The sequence below is a fragment of the Cyclopterus lumpus genome, chromosome 7 (genome assembly GCF_009769545.1).
Source record: "Cyclopterus lumpus isolate fCycLum1 chromosome 7, fCycLum1.pri, whole genome shotgun sequence".
NCBI classification, from domain to species: domain Eukaryota; kingdom Metazoa; phylum Chordata; class Actinopteri; order Perciformes; family Cyclopteridae; genus Cyclopterus; species Cyclopterus lumpus.
The window spans coordinates 11,872,289-11,895,810 of NC_046972.1; the positions used below are offsets into that span (position 1 = coordinate 11,872,289).

General features: G+C 42.6%; 2 protein-coding genes across 2 annotated transcripts; both read left to right on the top strand.

Annotated features, from left to right (window-relative positions):
* Positions 1-10,646: 10,646 nt before the first annotated feature.
* On the top strand, positions 10,647-15,303 carry alx3 (ALX homeobox 3). Its single transcript, XM_034537755.1, has 4 exons — positions 10,647-10,998; positions 14,240-14,514; positions 14,636-14,761; positions 14,956-15,303. The coding sequence occupies exons 1-4, from the start codon at positions 10,647-10,649 to the stop codon at positions 15,301-15,303; spliced, it is 1,101 nt and encodes a 366-aa protein (XP_034393646.1).
* A 3,084-nt stretch (positions 15,304-18,387) lies between these two features.
* rbm15 (RNA binding motif protein 15) lies at positions 18,388-23,082 on the top strand. Its single transcript, XM_034537168.1, has one exon. It carries the CDS (start codon positions 18,553-18,555, stop codon positions 21,103-21,105), a length of 2,553 nt encoding a protein of 850 aa, XP_034393059.1. The 5' UTR covers positions 18,388-18,552; the 3' UTR covers positions 21,106-23,082.
* Positions 23,083-23,522: the final 440 nt, after the last annotated feature.

Genomic DNA, 23,522 nt, shown 5'->3' on the forward strand with positions numbered 1-23,522 from the left:
AGCCCACACAACTTTGCTGAAAGTCTTAAAAGTAAAGCCACAAAGATGTATAGTGGCTTTGGAATAAAATAACACTTTGTCCAAACACACAGACTTCAATAAGCACAGTTGCCTGTTTGATACACAAAGGCCGCTGCTCTTTAGTCTTTTTCCTTGGGGTCAAAGGTGAAGCCTGGTGAGGCCAACATGATCTTGTTAATAAAACAATAAACAGCAGTCTTCTCTCAAATACCCCCCAGTCAGCACCCTCACCAGTCGGGTTGGCTCTCGGAAACCTGCACTCTCATCCCCTTACTCTTAACTCAAACAACAACTAGCATACAGGCATGCACAGAGGACCTGCACATATGAATGCTAATACAATCATTTTGAACATCATTTCAACCACAGGAATATACGTCTCATTTGTATCATGATGCATACTAAATCCTGTTTACACATGAGTGCTAAGAGGGAGTTTAATAAGACTTTGTTTACTCTTTGCCCACCATATGTGATGTTCCTTGCGTGTTTGAAATATAAGATCAGTCACAGAGGGGGGCCCTGTGGCTCCCAGGACACCTAATACTCTGCGTGCTCCAGGGCCGGTGAGAAGAAAAAGAGCACAATTGGATTAGATACCAAAATAGGGTCAGTGTTTGTTTTAATCAATCTGGTGACACAGGGAGCTCTTGAAAGCACTGGGCGAAGAGAGCCTGGAGAGAGAGAAAACGAGAGAAAGAGGAAGGGAGAGGGAGTAATGGAGACAGATAGTGAAAGAGAAGGAGAAAGGGAAAAAGAGACACAGAGAGGGCAGCCGGGGTGATTGGTCCCCAGGCTATGGCTGGATAATGGAGACTAGAGGCTGGAGGGGAAGCTGTCTGTGGGGTGGCTGGCCTTTCAGAGTTCACTGTCAGGTTTCCAAACCAAGGGGACACTGGTCACTTCCACTATCCAAAATGAGCTTTGACAAACATGGTGAAGCTGGTTGGTTTTCCACTCAACACCAACACATTATCTGACAAAGACCGTCCACGAAATTGAGGTTTTGTCTGTTGAAGATGATTCATCTCAACTGTTGCTTTGTTGGCTTTGTGTTCATGAAGACTCAAATTAAGTTCTTGTAAAAACATTTGAAATCTGAGGCTGGGAATATCAACTTTATTGTCTCAGCCTGTGCTATCTGATTACCAAACATTTTGTGTAATCTAAGGCACAGTTCTAAGTTTAGAAAGTGAGAGTGCCGAAGCTTTTGATTGAGGAAGATAGTGTACACTATCAGGCAGGAAAGATTGAGAGTAAGTGCAAGGCTTTGGCTCTTTTTCCATCTAGCTTGTTGCAAGATTACACTCCCTCGCCAAGTCAGTGAATTGTGGCTCTTGGGGAGCGAATGGTGGTCGCAGCTGACTAGACTTTCCACGGCAAGCCAGGCTTAAAATCCTTACTGGGATACACCGCTGAATTTCAGATGTCAGAAATGATTTTCCAATTTTTGGGACAAATTCAGTCTGTATTGGGGGTAACATTTAGTTTCCTATGGACAGAAACAAGAAGAGCAGTATTCTTCTTGCCTATAATCCCTAAAAACAGGAAAAGACGGGAAAGTCAGTGAATTCTAGATCTGGTTCATTACCAACCTCAAAGCCTGTCTCCGTTCAGTGGAGTAGCTCCAGAAGTGGTATTACAGATTTATGTTTTAGCTGTCTGGCCTTGCGAGTTACTTGGTTAATTAGTTCCGAAATACCCATTGAGCATGACATATATTAAATTCTTAAAATAAGTGCTATTTCCCTTTCAACGCCACCCATGTATGTCCACTGACCTCAGAGTATTGTTGCATATAGAGTAGGGAATATGAATACAAGAGCACCAATGAGAATAGTGAGGAAAGTGTGATCTTTTAGTCTAGTATGCAGTCGTTTTGCTGTGTGAGCTTGTGCATGTTGGTGTGGATCTCGATATACACTATTTGTGAGTCATAAAGAGGCGCAAGAGCGAGAGTGTCCCAACTCCTGCATATCCATCAGCCTTCTCCGCGGTGTTTGGTAATGGTATCCCCTGGTCGGAAGTGCAAATCCAGCTGCAGCGAAGTGGCCCATAATTGAGATTTTCTGAAACTTGGTGCAGACGTAGTCTCCAGTGTGCCGTTTACTGGAGTGCTCAAAACCCACTCGTCAACTGCAGCTTTCATTATCATTACCTAAATCCCTTAAACTTCGTTGATGCAGTGTCACATACCTCAAACTATCTCTGTTGCGCATCAGCCCGTTGCTGCTGCATGGCTTCGTCCCTATAAATCAAAGCAAAAAGTTAGTTTCAGTCTAGTTGAACCTCCAGGGTGGCAATTTATCTCTTTTAAAAAGTGAAACATGTTGAAAACATTACAACTCAGGCTTTTGCTCACTGGGCCTAGAGATTACTGTGATGTGCATGCTGAAAGCTTTTCCAAATCACAGAGAAATCAACTGAGTAAGTTCAGATTTTTGCAGCTGCTTTCTATTCCTCAATGTGCAGAGTAATTCCAAACAGTTTATTTTCTATCCAGCCACTTCAGCCCCCAAGGTCATTGGCTATTTCTCTTTCTAAACAGGCAGCATTCTCACATGTCCTTTCTTGGTGGAACTCCACTCAGTCTAATTTGCTATGCTGGTCTGTTTTTCCCCAGCAGACTTGTGACCGCCTCATTCAGATGTGTCAGAGTTCCTATAATTTACAGACCTCATCTTTTGCCTGAGATCTTCTGATAATGAAACAATGGGGCCACTTTCAGCTGCGTGAGGCCCAAACACACAGGAAAACATAACAGCAGAACATTAATTCTATTGATTGAAAAAGATGTTCTGTGTGTCTTTTATAATCGTTTAGAGATTGCACAGGCAACCAATAAGCCAGTCGTAGGTGCCTAAATATCCGTGCATACAAAAACGGCATACACAAAACTTTAACTGCAGCTGTGTCCTGCACAGTTAACATACATTTGAAAGTGGAGGATGAGTCAGCGAGACAAACCCCTCGCCACCATGCTCGCTTCAGTTGCTGTGGGTGAAGTGGTGCATTATGGCCAGTGTCTGGGTGGCTGTTTGAGGGGTCGTGCTCTGTGCCCAGGCCCTCGGGGCACCAGTAGCAGGATGGGCCCGAGCATCCGCTGTGACGATGACCCCAGCTATCCCTGTGGAGTTTGGCTTGTACAGCTGTATCTGATTGGACAGGAACAAAGAGCAGTGCTAGAGAGTTTGGCATTCAGCAGATATAAGAACTAAGAATCACTGCTCCTATTCTCACCAATATAGTTCATGAGTGTGTTGATCTGTATTTCTCAGAATGATGGGGAAATGTTTGAAGATACAAAATATAAGATTTATATGCTAAATGTGATTTTGTCTTTCTGTAAGGCATGCAGCATAATATTTAAATAACGTAATTTCACCAACGTTCCTAATGTTAATGCACCTTTTGGTACTTATGTTTTTGAGTATTGTCGTTTACTATTAAGGATATATAGTGAACAATAACAGTAAGATGTCTGTGTCTTTCACATCATGCCTCATTTGTAAAACCTATTAAATATCATAGTCTAACAAATCATTCTGACACCATGATAGGAACAGAAAAAATATGAGCATGTTGGTTTGCCTTTATTATTTAGCAACTGTCATCCCTTCAAAAACAGACGGATTTATTGTGAAGCACTCAGAAAAGATATCGAGCTGTTCTTCCGTGGACTTTCATAAGTATTTATCCAGAATTTAGCTGACAGGTTTCTTCCAAAACATGTTAGAAAGCTGGTAAGCTACCGGAGACCTCCTGTGCGTCAGAAGTCTTCTTATTTGATACGCTGGAGACGAAGGCCGCTGCCAAAGCCGCAGGTCCGGAGCCTCCGGATTACAGTGTGTGTGCGTGTGTGTGAGTGTGTGTGCGTGCGTGTGTGCGTGTGTGTGTGTGTGTGTGTGTGCGTGTGTGAGCGTGTGTGTCACAATGCCAGAGCCATTAACACGCTGTCACACACACATAAATGTAGGCATGCATGATGAGATCTTTATGGACAATCACCAAAATCTTAGCAAAAAATCAATTTGAAAATCAGGTTTTCCCGTCGAAAATGCTGATTTAACGATCGATTTTAAATGTATATTTAGGTTACAAGTTGTTACTATAAAAAATTGTTCATGCCTAATCTGTAGGCCTAATGTTACATAAAACAGAAAAACTGAAGAAAATAAAGGTTATTTTCCTAACTTTAAAACAGGATGGGTTGTTATATTGTTGCAATGTTGTAGGCGATACCCGATTCACGCGTTTGTGAACACAAGAGCATTCGAAGAATTTCGCGTATTTTGTATTTCGATTGGCTATAATTTGCTCTATTTGAATGCATTTCACTGTAGGCAACGACTGAACATTTAAGAGTGGATAAATCCTCTCAATTCTTCATCCTAAAATAATTAGACAGCAATAACATTGTTTTTCTTTTGCGCTTGGAAAAACTCCATTTAGATAACGAATTAAAGAAAATAGCCAATACAAATATATTGTGTATCCTTCATTCCTTTAATCGCTTCATTTGATTATAACAAAATGGAAAGGCGGCCTCAGAAAAGTGTGATATGTTATGGGAATTTCCAATACGGCAGTGAAAAAAATCAGAAATGAAACGCGTTTCTTTCAATCATCAGTGATAAACGATCTTAATTTAACTCCGGAAAATAATGCCGATTGGCTATAAGCAAATGCTCCCACCAAATATTCTCTATTTTTCACTGACGTGGAGGATGAAATAAACCGATCAATAATGTTAAGTATTAATGGCCAAAATTATAGCAATGGCAATCTATTTTGCTGAGTTTTATGTTATTATTTGGTCTATGCTGCATTCCAGCGTCATTATAGCATTTTCACTGCATGTCATACTTTACAGCGGGGTTTTAGGTTATAACTTGAATGAGTGAGAACCACATTAATTGATTATCTAAGGAGATTATTTTAGGAAATACCATAAATAGTTTTATGAATAAAGGTTATAATATTAATAGTAATATTAATAGTACATTAAGTCTACATTATCTCATTATACCATGATTAATTATTATTTTCTATTGTATTTTTTAATGGATAGTTATGTACTTTTCAGTATAGTCTACTGACAGACATCATATTTTCTTCGAGGATGTCTTGATAACATGGACACGTTTAATATACTAACCGGAAACCATAGTGTCTGTGGGACAGGAAGACCTGAGGAGGTTCCTGTCTTCTGGCTCTGGGAAATTAAAACCCCACGATATCCAGTTTGCGCTGTTTACTGCTGCTTGACAACCTCCAATGCAATCCGAGACCGTCAGTGTTGGACAAAAAACAGCATCAATACGATTTAGCTATTAATAATTATTTCACGCGTCATGCGTTTAAAGTAACATAACCCCTCAATATCTTAACATGCATTTTGTCACGGATAATTCTTTAGGGCCGACCTCAACCTTAACCTTGGCCAATAGTGGTCAAGGCTAACTTGCTTCCACCTCAAGGAAATAGCCTTTATTTGCTATTTATTAATGGTATCTTATTCTAACCTGCGCCGATAAAAAACGAGCTATTAGCTATGACTTCAACAGCTCAGGTTATCAGACCAGCTGAGATCATTTTGATCCGTCTGTATAGCTATTAATTTGAACAATACATTTACATATATTCAGCCGCATATGCTGACCGTCAGCAAAAGCAACACTCTAACTAAACATTTGTTTTAACGGAAATTGTAGGCATTGGTTTTTGTCTTCTCCGTTACGCATGCGCATCTCTCGGCCCGCTCTTAAAACACATTTAGGGATTATTTATTTGTAGCTGGCGTGTGTCTGCTTATCGGAGCCTGAGCTGATACTTCCAGATGGTTCTGCTAAGATGCGTGTGTACGGATTCCTGGAGACGGTGAGAGGGAGCGAGGCTGCACCGGTCTGTCCTTCATTAGGAGCCGGTCCGAGCAGAGAGGCATGGAACCCGGGGTTCCCTCTCACACACACGGGCAGCATTTCTCTGGTTCAGCTACTGTGCCGAGCCTTCTCATTCAGCTCCGGGACTAATATGAAATAGGTTTAATAAGTCATATTAAACTGCTAAAATGGCGTAAGCTCCCTTACACATCAGCAGTTGCTGTAGAAAATGTTTATTTTTTGGATTGGACAAAATTGTGTTATAGGTCTGGCATAATAGCGGCTTCTATATTCATGATGGAAAAAATAAATGTGCAACATAAACAATTTGATGAATTAGGTCATCTGGGCCTTTATATTTTGGATTTTAAACATCCAATGTCTAAACAACAGTGAGACAGCAACACACAGCAAGGGCTGCAGCAGAACATCATTTGTGATAAATCCACTAATAACTATATACAAATAATACAAATACCAATCAAATTTAATAAGGCTGCAGCACTTTGGTCCTTTGATTTGAAGATCACCAGGAGCTTAATTGAGTAACTTTAGCTTATGCGTTCTTCCGAGTAGGCCGGTGAAATTAATCTTCAATGTTTTATATATCTGTCAAAGTAGTGTGGAAAATGATATCTCGATAGTCAAATTCTAACCCAAACATGAATGACATACATTGTCTTTTTTTCTGACAGATGCGTACCTGCTCATCTCATGCAGTGTTGCGGCTGTGGATCCTGACTTAATGCTCAGTGGGCTCCATGACGCCTCATCTGAGGTCAGACAGAGGACGGCAACCCCACTTCCCATTTCCCTTTCGAAACCTCAACCCCCATCGCTACAGCAGACCAGATTATGCTTCCCAGAATGCACCTCTCCAGCCGGCTGACCCAAGGGTCGGCAGCTGTCAATCACATCCTCAGCTGGCTCTTCAGCTTCTGGACATAGACTGGAGATTGTGAGGGAGGCCTCTGAGAGGAGCCCTGGCTCTGCATATGGGATCATCTCTGTGCATTCATGGCGGGTAATTCAATTAGCTATCCTTCTCCTATTCTAATGCAAACCTCAGGTTGTATCACCACCCTGTACGTGAGAGGAAAGGCCCCAGGCAGAGATGGCCAGACAAAGACAGCCAGCTTGTATGAAGTACAGAGTTGTACTTCATACTTGCTCGCTGTCAATGTTGCTGTTCCTCTGGTAGGTCGATCATAATAACTTCTCCATACGTGCTGTTGGAGGATCACACAGATTGTCATTTAAAATACAGGTCTTTGTTTACTCTCTCCACACATGACATATATTATTCACAGTTAGAACGTGACCAAGTTATCATTTAAACTTTTAAAGAGTAGGATTTCATGTAAAAAGATTAGTGCCCGGTCAATTCAGTTAGTTGTGTCTGTGTCACATAAGCCAGTGTAGCATTGACTTGTGTGTGTGTGTATGAGAGAGGATGTAAGGTGTAACAGGGTGTGACAAAGCCGTGCAGGCTGACAGGCAGGCCCAGAGGATGTTGTGGAGGGAGGGAAGTGGCTCGATAGCCCGAGGGCCGCCGGGCGCCCGGTGAGAGTGCAGGGTCACCTTTATCCACGCTGTCTGTGCCCAGAGCCGGGAGGCAGCTGGGGGAGACCTGGAACTCCCAGCAGGCTGAGCTGATTTCCTGTGCAGGGTCATGCCCAGGACAGGCTTGGAGGACAAGGGTTTAGGACCATGGGGAGAAGTAAGGGAAACTGGTTATGGTATGGACAGCACAGTGATGCTATTTTCTGCCATTTCCCGGCTTTCAACCACCACATCTTTCCCTGTGAGTGGGTAAAGTAAAAATGCATACAAATCTGTGTCTGAGATAGTGTGCATATTTTATACAGGACACTACTCTCTGAAAGTCAGACTTTTTAGCATGAATGAATGGACCACCACTCCTCGTATTATTAAACAAACCAGAACACACAGATGTCCAGACTCCTGGGAGTCTTTGATTCCTCAGCAAATAGCATATCCTTAATCCTCTACATGTTATGCTCTCTTGATGCAGTATTCATATAAACAGTATTATACCTGCGGCTGCTCTGAGATCATAGCGAAGACGTTCTTCCTCTTGCCCACATTTCTGGAATGCATTTATTCAGCTGGGTTCATGCTTTGCTGCTTCGGGCTACAGAGGACATGCTTGTCACGAGATTTCAGAAACATATCCGTGTCCCCCCTGTGTATACATCTTAAAAACGTATACTCCCCTCTAACAGAATTATGATGTTTTAATGGTGGTCAGCCAGACAGTTTGATAAATGCTGGCAAGTACATGTAGGCTGAGGTTTACGGGGATGAATACCCTCAGAGTGTGGGAGGGTGAAAGGTGGCACTGTGGTTGTGATTAACATGACAGCGCAGCCTTTTTTAGCCTCCACGCTCTACTGACTTAAACATGTTAATCTAAGTCATGTCACACATAAATGTCATTAGGCCTTATATCCAAGGTCACTAATCATTTTAAGCTTGAAGGAGTTCTTCCTTTCCGTGCAAGCTTCACATCTTGCAATTTGGGTCCAGATGAAGACTGGAATTTTCATTTTTGTCATGACTACATTTTTGTTAGTCTTTTGGAATAGAGAGAAGAATAGTTTGTGACAATTATTGTCACATTAGCTGTGAATAAGAGTATCATTGGAATTGTACATTTTCCCGTTGATTTAGTATTGCCGTTTTTTTTGGGACAAAAATAGTTGCAAGGTTACTCAGCTTTTCTTTATTTGTCATTGAAATTCTGATGTAGACTTTGTACACTTAGAGCCATCAATCACATCTTAACTGCAGATTTCTTGTTGCACAGCTTTCTTTCCCCTACACTTGGATCTGTAACGTGTACTGTGGACACTTTGATATTTCAGAGCTCAAAATGGAATCAAATGAGCCTTATGAGGCTTTTCAGCCCAAATGGAGCCCATGTTTACACACTTGTCCATCAGCTGAGCAGCGTGCAGCCTCAGGTATCCGATGAGATGGCGAGATGTCCCCAAAAGCAGCGGTTCCGTGTCTGAACTGGTAAGTGCACTGTGTTTAGAGAGGTCTAGATCGGAGATAACATGCCAGTATCAAAAGCCTTTTATCTTACTGCGGAGTCCAACTCAGTTTCGAGCTGCATGGGTAAAATAAATAACACATTTGTGTTCTATATCATTTTTCTACTTTGACTTGAGATGTTTTTTTATTTTTATTGACTCGTATCAAAACAGCTGTCAAGTGTTTTCAAGTAGAAATCCCACACATATTTAAGAATCGTATTGCATTAATTACAACTACATTTCCATGCAAGCAGGGGAACGCTATGACCTCCATAACTATTGTTTTGCTGTTTCCATAATTTCCAAAAGAGTTACAGTATTATTCAGTGAAACCACAGGAAATCAGTACCATATACTTTAGAGCTGAATGACAAGGAAACGGCGGAGTGAATAAAGTCAGCAGATACATCGGTAAAGTAAATCTGTTTGATAATGACAACCTTTATTTCGGCCTTACATTGTTTCTTTGTTGCATTATCCTCAATATTGTTGATCGAATAATCATTTTGTTTTTATTAATAGTTGACGCTAAAGGTAAAGTCTTTTTAAATTTGGCTAATATTATTTAGACAGCCTCCGAAATCCAAAATGTCTCGAGTTAGCTCCATTTCTCCATGGGATTCATATACGGTTAAAGCTGCTGAACATGCCGTTACATTGCGTGATGAATGGCGACGAATTTCAACGAAAGTGTTTGACTTTAGCTGAATCTGTTCAAAAACAAAGACTATTCAAATATATGGCGCTTAATAGTTAAATAAATGATCTCAATACATTTGTGTATTTTCTTCATAATTATCATGTTTAATGATCGTGATGCGTATGAATTTGTGTCAAATAGGCTGCTATGCAAATTAGTTTGACCGTGGCGGTATTTTTTTAACTGATTACACATTTTAGTTTTGTAATTGCCATTGACATGAGCCTTTTTTAATAGGCAGAAAAGAAAAGAAAATAAAGTGGTATTTGCTATCTATGTCAGCTTCGATCGATGTCCTCCCTTTGCTGAAATAGTGGCTGAAGAACATGTTTATTGGAAGTAAAATAATAAATCGAAACCCAATAGGGAAAGATGTATATATAGATATTTGATCACTGAATTCAGTAGAATAATTTAGTCATTTTAAAAGTCGGTCTGACTTATAATGAAGAATAATGAAAATAAAACATTAGGCCCACTTGTTATGCCCGACTGTAAAAACTGAAATACAAATAAACTAAAGAAAAACGAAATTGACGTGAAAAATATAATAAAAAACAGAAAAACCTTCATGGAAAAGTACAGTTGCTTAAACTGTTGTGTTGTGTTGTGAAACCGGGTCTGTTTCTCCTGTCCTGCTAGACTTGGTGACGAGGCCCATAACAATATATGAAATAGGAATCAAATGGTTAATTGGAGGGACAGAAACCACACGTGATTGAATTTTTGGCGGATTATATCAGACTGCTGGATGCTGCAATAGACACCACACACACAGACCCCCCCCCCCCCCCCCCCCCTCTCCTCTCTCTCTCTCTCTCTGACACACACTCCAGCCCCGGTTTCAAGGGTCTTTGTTTCTGATCTGTTAAATCCCACCCACTTGACATGGACCCAGTAGAGAAACAAACGTTCCCACTCAGGCGCCCACACTATCAGCGCCCAGTCGCTGTTGTCTATACTGCCTGCTGGACACGTACGATGGAGACAGAGAGTTGTTTGCCTTTCTCTTCGCAGACCAGCAGGAGGACGCCGGGTAACTCACCGAGACTGGAGCACAGCGGCTCCGGCTCCTTTCTCCCCTGCGATGAGCAGCAGAAAGCCTCGCATCTTCCGCCTCCTCTTCCCCATCGCCTCAGCCTGCGCGGGGACCTGTACGCCTCCGCCATGGGGAGGTTTGGGGATGCTGCGGCGGACTTTACGCACGGCGCTGCCTCCGCCAACCCGCCCGCCTCCCCGTCCAAACACAGCAAGTTCTTGGAGAGTATAAACCAGGATCCAAAGGGGACAGCGGTTAACGGCAAGCCGGCGTTTTATGAGAACAGCTCGGAAGGTGAGCAAGAGAGAATTGATGTGTTACAAAACTAAACTAACTGACTATAAGTAAAAGGAGCAACAGCACGATATTGACTTGTTTCTGCAGTTTTTTCTAAAATATCTTTGAATGAATTGAATTGCTTGACAATACAATGGATTTTAATAAGTGATATTCTTAAAAAAAAAATGAAAGTATGTTTGCCAACATTTCGGATATGCGGAAGAAAATACTTGCAAGAGCAACCCCCCCCCCCCCCCCCATTTTGACATTGAAAACGATAATTATTGTAAATAATAGGCGGAGGTAAAAAAGGAAGAATGAATGGAGGTATCGAACACGGCAATACTCGTTATCACTGTTAAATGTAGAAATAAATTAAATAATATAAATCCGGTGGATCAGTTTTTCAGTAAGGCAGTTATTTATTTTCAGTTTTCAGGTTTGGTGAGTGTGCGAATTTAACTAATAATTATACAAAAGTGTTGATTAATTTTCATTGGCTATGCAAATAAAAACATGGTTGTGATAAAAATGTCAACAAGTTGTATTTCACTTGACAGACCTTGATGTAAAGTGAACGAGGTTAAAGGTCAGCCTGACAGCAAGTTGGGTGTGTCATAGCGACCAGTCAGTTATCAGGTTTTAGGCCAACATTCAGCCTAATAGTTATATATTTGAGTCCTTGCACTCTTTTTGAAAATGGCTTTTTATTCTCTTCATGAGCACGTTTTGTAAAACACATCCGATTTGACCTTGAATTTGTGCTAAAAAACTGTCAGGCATAATAGCCAAAATGTCCATATTGGGAAGAAAAGTAATGCCTGTATATGTTGAACCGAAGCCTGAAGAAATGATGTGGTCTTTCACTTTATTTATTGCCGTTGATGATTCTGCAAAGCAACAGAGGATATGAGAGCTGATAAGGTCTTTGTGATATCTTTGTCCAAAATAATATACAACAGATTGATTCATGTTACTGCCAAAGACAAATATTTCACAAGTAGTTATGATAACGATATCAGCTGTCCTGTTTGAAAGTGGACTTTTATTACTTTGCTTTGAAATTGGATTTAAATTAAAAAAGGCCTGTATGGTTTCCCCCTTTCTCTGTCGCCCCCCCCCCCCCCCCCCCCATCCCCCCTTAATTAATTAATTTTATACATTACAAGTTAATAGGGTTGCATGCATGTGCAGAATAGATACTGTGTGTGTGTGAGTGTGTGTGTGTGTGTGTACCCACTCTTCATTTGTGTGTTTGGGTTCGTTCAGCTTCAAAGGCAGACACGTCTTCCTGTTTTGTCTACAGTGGGATGAACGTTTGTTGATGGTGGGGCCGGCCAACACATTTAAAACCCTTCTTTGCACTTTGACGTTTTAATGCCCTTTGCAATGTTGTTGTTTGATTAATGGGTGAGTTGATTTTTCCAAAAAAGGACCAAAAGGTTTCACATTATTATGTAGAAATAATAGGGAGTCAGCTAAAATATCTAATAGTCTAAAATATTTAGTGCTTGAATATCGTTATTAAGAAGTTTGATACTATATCTGCCACAATATATCCCAGACAAAATGTATCTACGAGCACAATTTATTTCTTACCTTATTCAAAATTATTTATATAAAAATATGCTGCACACTTAAAGACATATATTTATTAATACTCCCTCACTATTTAAAACCTTTTGTGAACTGTTAATTCTTTGTTAGAGGCTGAGATAGCTTTATTTTCTTCATTTGTATTATTCATCTGCGATAATAACGAGAGCAGATGAATTTAAAATCAGTAAATATAATATTGACATTAAAGAAACCAGACAAAACCTGTTTTAAAAGACTGAAGTATCGTTTTGCGCAAATTAAAAACCTTAAAGTAGAGCAAGAGACCTGGAAAAGAAGTAGCTTACATTTCTACCACGACCATTTCAGTGTATTATAATTGATCCCCAAACTCACAGCATGATATTCCTACTTATACATTTTAAATTTATCCTCTATTTGCCTTTTCCTGAATTTCACAGATCTCCTGTTACTCTGGAGGCAGAGCGGATGTGGTGTAGGGTAAATGTCTGCCGGCCCTAGTTTGATATCTTAACGGAGAACAGTTGAGCTTGAAGGGGCGGCGTGAGGTGCAGATCTAATGGACACAAGGAAATGAATGCTGCAATGAAAAGTGCTCTCTGTTGGGCCCCATGTTGAATTAGGAGAGAAGCAAAGTAATGGCTCTGCTGCCCCATGAGTGAAAGCCTGCAGTGAGATGCAGAGTGATTTTATTTTGGCGCTCAGGGTTAAACGTAATGAACATGGACAACAACATCAAAACTCTGCAGGAGGGAACGGCCCTTAAGGTCTGTTAACAGGAAGGGGAATAATGCTTTCAGATTTCCCCTCAATGCTGAACGTTAAGGGCCGAAGAGTCAATCAAATGCTTTATCAGATCTATATATTTGTCATACAATCCTGTGCTTTATCCTAGTTTTCTTACTCTTAATGTTAATATTTTGACATGAACATTGCAATAAGTTACCCATATAATGAATCGGTATGTTTGTTTGGAAAGTGAACCTAAACATTTATTTTATGATGTGAATTTATTTATTATCCAAATGTGACAAATCAATTGCTGTTTTTTTACTTACTGCCTTGTGGGTTTAAATCAAACCAACTCCCTGAGAGTTCACTATGGTTGTCTGAGCTAATTAAATTAAATCACAGTTTGGCTAAATTAGTGTTGTGTGTTTTCTCAGCGTCACAGTTCAGCCTCTTATGATTGTTTGAGTTTGGGAATTGAGAAGCATAAAAAACAAGCAAGAGATTAATGGATTTTCAGACAGAGTGTTTGATGTGATCTCTTGTTTAATTTCATCCTCATTAGTGACGGTAAGTATAAGCTATAGGTATAAATATTAATTGGTGTTACCCTGTAGAAGCCCACTGGTTTGTTCCTGATGTTTCTCACGATCCCAAACAGTTTTTCTTCAACCTCACAAAACCATAAACAATATATGTTTAAATTGTATTTAACCTTCATCAAACCACAATCATTGTCTTTAAAATGTTTCCTGGCCAAGATCGGCATCGACAACCTTCCAGACAAAGGGAAACTGATTTCACAAACGAAGGATCACATTTCATTTATTGCTAGAATCTTAATCAGAAGTTCATGACTGCAAAATCCGAACTGAAATCAGCACCCTAAAACATACGTGGTACTGTAAAGAAAAACTAACAGCAATCTAAAATCCTCTATGTGTCTCAGTCAGAGAGAAAGGAGGTCCAAAGCCCATGGGCTACCCTGGCATTGGCACAGACTGTTGTGGCAAGCTGAAGGAGCCAGGTGCCGGTTTGCAGGGGGACTCTATCGCCGACTCCATCGACTTATCGGGCAAGAACAAAAAACGGCGCAATCGTACCACCTTCAGCACCTTTCAGCTGGAGGAGCTGGAGAAAGTGTTCCAGAAGACGCACTACCCTGACGTGTACGCCCGGGAGCAGCTGGCCCTGAGGACCGAGCTCACTGAGGCTCGGGTTCAGGTGTGTGTTCAGGCAACATGTATTACACCTTTTTGTGTTATCACTATCAGCAGAAGAGCTGAACAAGACCTGGTGTATCCTGAAATGTTCCTGTCCCACACAATATGTTTGTATCTGAAAGGTTTGGTTCCAGAATCGTAGAGCCAAGTGGAGGAAACGGGAACGCTATGGAAAGATCCAGGAAGTCCGCAACCACTTTGCAGCTACATATGATATCTCTCTTCTCCCTCGGCATGATACATACCAGGTAGGCCACCGCAGATCTCACATGACGTACATGTTTTACTGGAAACTGTCGAAATGATTGTTTAGTTTTTCAAGCTCAATCCGACCGGCGCAGATATTGTCTCTTGATTTGGAGTTCATGGCAAAGTATGAACTGCTTCCATGTTCATTCCAGTAAATTCATAATGTGTCCTATCCTAAATCTCTCCCCGTCAGATGCAGGGCAACCTGTGGCCCGGGGCAGCTTCAGGAGGAGGCGGTGGTTCAGGTGCTGGCTGTGTCCTTGGAGCGGACTCCATCCCCTCGTCCTGCATGAGTCCATACGCTCACCCCCACAGCAATCTGCAGGGCTTCATGGGAATGCCTGCATCCCCCAGCCATCCCCATCACCACCACCCGCCACACCATCCAGGCATCAACGGCCTCTATTCACTCCACAGCTTTCCAGGAGCCCTCGGGCCCCCTTCCATGGAGGGACCCGAGACTGACTACAAGCCGACGGGCCTTGTGGCGCTGCGTATGAAAGCCAAAGAGCCAGGCAGCATCCTCTCCTGGCCTACATGACCACAACAGTGCCAGAACCCCATTATGCACTGACTGAGCCAAAGCATATTACATTCCTGAAAGATAAACAATCCCCGATGTACACACCCACCTCAAACCCTCTTAACATTTATGTAAACTTGGAGACTTTTCACAATTCAGAAGATCTTGGAATATGAATTTCATGAACATTGAGGGCAACCTGAGCCTCCAGCACGAAAACCCAGTGTATTCATAGGAACTTTGTTGTTTGCAGTTGTAGTTTTATATCACATTGCTGAGACCAAAGGCACAACATTATTTAAGCATGTAAAAATTGTAATTATCATTTTAATCATTGTTTGTGTGTGTCTGTTGTGCTTTATAGTGTGACCAGTAATAAAGGCCTCCATCTAAATACTGGTTTTTTTTCAGTAGGGAACTATTTTGGGGAAAAGATACAAAAAAACAATGTCAGCCAGAATTATTTTATGCTCGACGTGAAAAAACAAACAAGAAGTCCGTCACATATTTAACTGGGAATGTTGTTGTGAGGTAAACAATGCTTCAAAGGCTGTGGTTGCCATAAACACAAAGATTTCTGCTGTGCGGGAAGTGAGCTTTCTTCTTATTCGGGAAGCCCAGTACATGTGCAGCATACTTGGCCTCACTTCAAGAGGCCTTCAGGTGGCACCTCGTGCATCAGGAGCAAGTGGCAGGTTCATTAATGCAACGTTAACTGAGCGACCACACTCCAGTCTTGATGATAAAGTAAGCCTCCTTCACATTGAGCCATTTCTCATTCACATCTGGCATCAGTGGTAAACCCGACCAACTGAGTAATGACTTACAGTTTAATAGAAGAAATTGGGGTTACCATGGCCCAGAGTGTGTTTTGTTTGGTAATATCAACCACTGAAGCCAGTTCCTCTGCTTCCTGCTTTTATTTATGAATACTTATGTATCCATATGTTGTCTTTTAAAAGACAAATATGATCAATATAAATATGTAGCATGGTTAGTCTCGCATGTATTCCGAATGCATTCTTAATAGTTGTTTTCAGGAAATCTCCTTGTTGGGCTTTTCTCCAAACAATGCACTTTATTGACAAGGAAACACTAAATTGCACGGTACTATCCCTCCATCCATCCATTTTCAATACCGCTTATCCTCATTAGGGTCGCGGGGGCGCTGGAGCCTATCCCAGCTGACATAGGGCGAAGGCAGGGGACACCCTGGACAGGCCGCCAGTCCATCGAGGGTACTATCCCATCTGGTGTAAATTACTAAATATCAACATATTAATGTCAGATGTGCAAAGATTTACATCTGTCAGAGTTTGAGAATGCAAGTTGAATTGAGAAAAAAGATAGTTCCTCCTGTGGACAAAGCCGTTCCAAGCTCCACTTACTCCCCAGAAATAAACATGGTTTACGGGAGAATATACTGGGTCTGCTTCCCCTTTGCTTGCTTCACATGACAGCCATGCTGGGGCGGATCAGCTGCCATTCCCTGAGTCTGTGCCGGGGTTTTGTGTGAGCCACTAACATGTGGTTCCAATAGAAGAATGCACAAACCCATCAGAAACACTTTCCACACCCACAGCTTCAAATTCCAGCCAGGCCCTGGGAGACGGCAGCCCTTACTGCAGTTACATAGTCTCCTGATTAAATCCCAGATTAAGTGGAGAAGATAAGGAGACCTGTCAGGAGGGATAAGGGATTGAGGAGATGGCCATCTTTAGGAAAGCTGAAGAAATAGCAGATGGTGAATCGGCGCTCATTTTTAGTATTTATTTTTTCGGAAGGGAGCAGGTTAATCAAATCTGCCAAAACAAAAGAGGAAACTTAGTGGTTTAGTTAATCTAATATGTTAACTATTGAACACTGTCAGGACAGTTGTAAAAGAAAAGATAACTATTATAAATACTGTATGGTTTAGTCCACTTAAAAACAGGACCACAACTAATGACCTCTTCTTACAATAGGCAACCATACGTTTTGATTAAGTTACAGTGGTATGGCATGCGCTTTGATCTGTATTGGCTCAATATGTCAGGCTCGAAAGGCCTCATACGATCTGTCAGGAATGAGAAATGTTGAGTTAAGAATGCACGATGCTGGGGCAGTTATTAACTAAGCATCACTTTGTGTGTAAGGGTCATCGGGTGAAGACTGTCATTTGAGTTTGAAAATTACTATACCCTCCGGCTCATTAATGGACAAAAAAATAATAATTCTGATTTAATGCTCATTAAAATCTGTACAGCTGCCTGCTGGCCACTGCTCTAAACTTTGATCTGAACAAGATTGATCTTGGCCTTGAAGTGCAGCTATTGTGACACAACAGATCCTTGCATTTGAAGTAGTCGGACAGCATTAACATTTGCCACTAAGCTAAACAATGTGGTTGCACACTGCGGCCATCTCTGTACCACATTAAACATGGAGAGAGTCGAGTTCAACACTGTCATGAAGTATGTAGCTGCTTCAAGACATTGAACTTAATTTAACAGTGCATCATTTGAAGGATACAAAAAAGGAAAGTCTTTGAACTAAAAGTAACCAGGTGATCAAAATGCCTCAAATATATCCAATTAACCTACAGTACAAGTACGGCTGGAGTTTGGCAACTGTATACATATGAGAATGCACAGAAGGACCATGTGTCTATCCAAGGTCATTTTTAAGGATAAGTAACTTAAAAGCTTGCGTGCTACTGTAGCCTTTCAGCTACTGTTCAAATACTGCCACCTCGTGGATGTGGTCAAGCTATGTAACACTACAGAGAATACATTTGACATAAATGGTAATGAGTAAGTACTTTGACTGGGGAGGGACACAGCACAGGGGCAAATGACACATTCACGTAGTCCAGCAATAAATTGAAAATCTTTAAATAAATACTACCTTGTTGTGCTTATAATGTTTAGTATTGAGAGGCCAAAAATAGTGTTCGTGTTTTGTGTTAATTTACAGTCAATTGCTAATTGGTCCAGTTATTTCTGTTATACTTTGTCACAAACATGAAAAGCCACAAATATACATTCACATTTAAACGTCCCAGTGGATGATTGACATGCGTTTATACATTTTCCACCCCGTTTTTTTAACCAATAAGAACACAGGGGCGGGCCTTCGCGTTAATCTGTACAAAATGGCGACTGTTGTTGTTTTGCCGCAGGCTCAGTGAATAAATCCGTTTTTCATTTTAACAATTTTCTGCACTCAATTGCAGAAACGGCAACAACAGGCTCCGGTGTCCCAAGGGTCGGCTCCGTGTGGACTGAAATGAAAGGTAAAGAGCGGTCGCCGATCAAAAAACGCTCCCGGGCCTTGGACGATATACGAGACAGGGGAGGATGCCACCCGACCAGCAAGAAAATGGGGGCTCTCGCCGTTTCCAGTGGGAGTAATAATGGAAATAACTCGGCAAAAAGCGACGGCAGCTCGACAAGAAGGAGTTTACTCGGCGAAAAAAGAGAGCGAGATTTTGACGGTCACAGTCGGACCGGGAATAACCACAGCTGTCAGTCTGCTGCCGCCAGCTCCCTCGGTAAGACCCACAGCCTGAGCCTGACGCTGGACCTGGCCTCCGCGAGGACCGCTTCGCGAGCGGAGCCCCGGGTGCAGCCGCCCAGCCCCGAGAGTGAGTACAAAACCCTTAAAATAAGCGACCTCGGCACCCAGCTGAGCGACGAGGACATAGAGGACGGACTCTTTCACGAGTTCAAAAAATTCGGCGACGTGAGCGTTAAGATAAGCCGTAGCAACGACGAGCGGATCGCCTTCGTGAATTTCAGGAAGCCGGAGGACGCGCGAGCTGCGAAGCACGCGAGGGGCCGGCTGGTGCTGTACGACCGGCCGCTGAAAATCGAGGCAGTGTACATAAACAGGAGGAGAAGCCGCTCCCCTGTGGAGAGGGACTTGTACGGTGCAGCTCAAAGCCATAGACATTTGCAGAGACCCCTCTCGCCCACCGGGCTTGGATACAGAGACTACCGGCTGCAGCAGCTGGCCTTGGGACGGCTCCCCCCTCCCCCGCCGCCCCCTTTGCCCAGAGACCTGGAGCGGGACAGGGAGTTTGCCCTGTTTGAAGCCAGGGCACGCCCCGCTTTCATTGCAGAGCGGGCAGCTTTTCGAGAAGAGGATTTTATATCTCCAGAAGATGACCAAAGAGCCAATAGGACGTTGTTTTTAGGAAATCTGGACATAACCGTTACAGAGGCGGACCTGAGGAGAGCTTTTGACCGGTTTGGGGTCATAACTGAAGTCGACATTAAAAGACCCACACGAGGACAAACCAGCACATATGGATTTCTGAAATTTGAGAATCTTGACATGGCTCACCGTGCTAAACTTAGTATGTCTGGCAAAATAGTCGGCCACAACCCCATAAAGATAGGTTATGGGAAAGCAACTCCCACCACGCGCCTGTGGGTGGGTGGACTTGGACCCTGGGTTCCTGTCGCTGCCTTAGCAAGAGAGTTTGATCGCTTTGGCACTATAAGGACCATTGACTACAGGAAGGGGGACACTTGGGCCTACATTCAGTATGAAAGTTTGGATGCTGCACAAGCGGCATGCACACACATGAGGGGCTTTCCGCTGGGAGGTCCAGAGAGAAGACTTAGAGTGGACTTTGCGGACACTGAGCATCGTTACCAGCAGCAGTTCCTGCAGCCTCTCCCAATACCACCGTTTGACATGGTGGCTGAGTCATTTGTCCACCGGGCCACACCAGAACCTCTAAGGGTCAGGGAACGGACTCCACCGCCACTTCACTTCAGGGAAAGAGAACTCTTTCCTGGAACTGAGTGGCCCAATCCAGCTATTCGTGATCGGGTACGTGCTTCACCCTTTGAGCCTCTGGAGCACTTGGAACGTGAACGGCGGGCACGAGAGCCCTGGTCATTGGAACGAGAGCTGCAGGGACGAGAACCTGCACGCAAGCGCCGTATAATGGAGGACGGACGCCATATAGACCACTCGCCTGACAGCACTGAGAGGACAGTAAGGCGTAGACGTGCTTCTCCAGATGGCAGTCCTGGAGGTAGCAGCAGAGATGGAGGGCGCTTCAGTGACCCGGAGCGCCCTCTGCGGGCCGAGAGACCCTCTCCTGCACGAGAACGTCACGGTAGCCTGGAAAGAAGTGTGGCTGAACGGAGGCTCAAAATCCAGAGTCTCTCCGAGAAGGGACCACCAAGCAGCAGTGTTTCTTCGGTTGTAGAGCGTAAGCGTAAAGCCGGTGATGGCGGTAAAGGGCCGGCCAAAAGAGAACGTTCTGAGAACAATTCCAAGGGAGGCCAGCCGTCCAAACCAGACGGCACAAAACTCAGTTTGGCCTGGCATGGTATGCTGCTACTCAAGAACAGCAACTTTCCAGCCAACATGCATCTGCTGGAGGGCGATCACAGTGTAGCCAGCGACCTGCTCACAGAGGGCACATCAGGGCGGCAGGTGAGCGAGCTAAAGATCACCCAGCGACTCCGTCTGGACCAGCCCAAGCTTGACGAGGTGTCCCGGCGCATCAAGGTGGCGGGTCCCGGTGGCTATGCCATCCTGCTGGCAGTTCCTGGGACAACGGAGGATTCATCTTCATCTGACCCTGCAGCCTCAACTCAGCGGCCGCTTCGCAACCTGGTGTCCTACCTCAACCAAAAACAAGCAGCTGGAGTCATCAGCCTACCTGTGGGAGGGAGCCGAGATAAAGACAACACAGGGGTTCTTCATGCTTTCCCTCCCTGTGATTTCTCCCAGCAGTTCCTGGATTCCTCTGCCAAAGCTCTGGCTAAAAGTGAAGAGGACTATCTGGTCATGATTGTGGTCCGTGGAGCATCTTAAAAAAAAAATCGGAACACACAAGTTCAAGTGGTGTTAAAAAAAAAAGAAAAAAGAAAAACTGCTGTATGTCAGTAACTATTGCATGCTGTGTGTTCTGCATTATGGGGTACACTAGTATGGTTCTTGAGTGTTTGTATGTTACCATGTAATCCACTAAAATAACAAACTTGCCCTCCTACTAAACTAAAAGGATGTGTGTATTTGAAATTATTTTTAAAGGTTGTATGAATTGCTCACATTCATAAACCTGCAGTAATTCAGTCAAACACATATTAATACAGTAAAATATGAGGAGCATTTGTTGAATACATTTAATTTGCGAAGAGATGCGGCATATAGGAAGACTTTTTTTTTTTTTAAACGGAGCTCTCCAACTGTACTACAATAACTAAATAATTTAGATTTGCACTGAGTAGACACAATAACACCTCAACTACAATAGAACCACAAACAATGGCCTCACAAGCTACAATAGTGTTGAGGCCACACCTCCCTGACTCTGTTAACAGCAGCTGAAATGTACAAGCTTAAAAAGGCTTTGTTTGTGTCTGGGCCACAACATTGCCTCAGATTGTATAGGCGTTATTGTGTCTACACCCTGTATAGGCGTTCACATGAGGAGAATTAAAAAAAAATTACAGGGCAATAATATTTCTACCACCATTTTTAAATGTAAGGTTCTCAGCAAAGGGGGAGTGACTGGTTTGGTACTGCAGTTACAAAGCTAATCAAGAGAAAGAATCCCGGTAACTTTTTTAAGGTCAACACAAGTCACACAACCTTTCTCCGGCACGCCACACAACATTCACCAGAGGTGTTTGGCTTCCGTCATTAGGCAACCTACCTGATGTCAACAAGACGGCTGAAACAGTTTGGTGAATGGAGTGGTGGACGGCAAGAGTTATTTATGCAATGTGTTTTAACTTTGATGGGCTCACACTGGCCTGCATGTGTGTTCGCTCAAAGTTGGACAACATTTTTAAATTCACCAGTTTAAATGTCTCTGGCACATTTCAGTCACCTATGTTGTGAATTCTGTTTTGGATTGGAAAGTATCTTTTGATAATGTGTTCCTCAGTATTGGAACATCAAATTGCAAGACAGACAATGAACTCAGTGTGTGTCCACTGGTAAAACTCAATTGTTATGTCAAACTCCATGTAGAATGCTGAATACTAACGGATGTGATCTTTTTGCCCAGGGAACAGCCCGTAACACAATACGCATAGCATAGTAAAGAAAATACTAACATGTTTTTCATATTTTTTACTTCATATTTTATTTTGTGCATCCCTACCTTTTAGAAATGGTTGTGTAATGTGATCTATGAAAAACTACAGTAGTAATGGATAAAAAAAAAAACTTAGAGTTTTGTGTTGTTTCATTTATTGCTCTGAAACCAGTAGGTCCTCAAATAATAATAATAATACTATTCAGTAATATGTTGGTACAAAGTGACAGAAACCCGCTCTTTGTTCAGTAAGTAGGTCTGAGTAATTTAAAAGTTTTAGAAACACTTTAAACGTTCATGTTTTAATTTGATTTTAGAGGTATAAATTGGACACTATTTAACTCATGCCTGCCAACATGTTCCCAAGGCCTACTTATTGCATTTTGTTTTGCCGTATGTTTGTCATGCAATAGAAAATGGCTGATTATGGTTTAATATGTATTGAAAACATTAATATGTCAGAAAATTGTTGTTTGAACATCTCACCCACTTCAACGTTGGACTCTTGAGGAGACGAAACCCTCTGCAGAGAAGGTGTTTGTGAGTCCTCACTAATGAGGCAACTTTTAGGTTGTGTATCCCAACTGCACCTGTGATGACTTCTGTTTTAAATGGAAAATTGAGCAATGTACACTTTGATGTCATGGGAAAGGAAAATCCATAGAGCCCATGCGAAGCTGTTCACATACCTGCAAGTGCGTTTGGGCACTTAATGTGACCGATTATCAATAAATTGTTCATTTGAAGGGAAACATGTTTCTTCGATGGAAGTGAATTGAAGAAACACGCTGCCATACCTTATTATGTTTCGACGGAGTTGTCACTTGAAATTTTGTTTTCTGCACACGAGGGAGACAATTTGCAGTTTGTTTAGCGCCAGTGAAGAGAGACCCCTTGTATCGCGTGAGGATCGCTGTTTTGCTGACAGGCCTGTTCTGGGCTCCTAAGTGGCCCATCATAAATTACTCCCACATGAATCTCGGTCATACCGTCAACGTTTCCTGTTGGCGTGTGAACACCTGAACAGGATCCTACGAGGAGCCTCCGCTGCCTGTGGTTTACAGCCAGCTTGCAGTGGGAAACGGTGGCGGATGCAGACATCGCGGCAGTTGGGAGTCGAGGGCAGGAGCTAATGGCAGCACTCTAAAGGTTTCATGTGCATTGTTCCTGGTCCTGAATAGGAGCT

Bases quoted from the DNA above. Each gene is read 5' to 3' on its own strand.
- alx3 (XM_034537755.1), top strand. From the start codon at position 10,647: ATGGAGACAGAGAGTTGTTTGCCTTTCTCTTCGCAGACCAGCAGGAGG. The intron at 10,999-14,239 runs GTGAGCAAGAGA...TATGTGTCTCAG, and splicing joins TTATGAGAACAGCTCGGAAG to TCAGAGAGAAAGGAGGTCCA. The intron at 14,762-14,955 runs GTAGGCCACCGC...TCTCCCCGTCAG, and splicing joins CTCGGCATGATACATACCAG to ATGCAGGGCAACCTGTGGCC.
- rbm15 (XM_034537168.1), top strand. From the start codon at position 18,553: ATGAAAGGTAAAGAGCGGTCGCCGATCAAAAAACGCTCCCGGGCCTTG.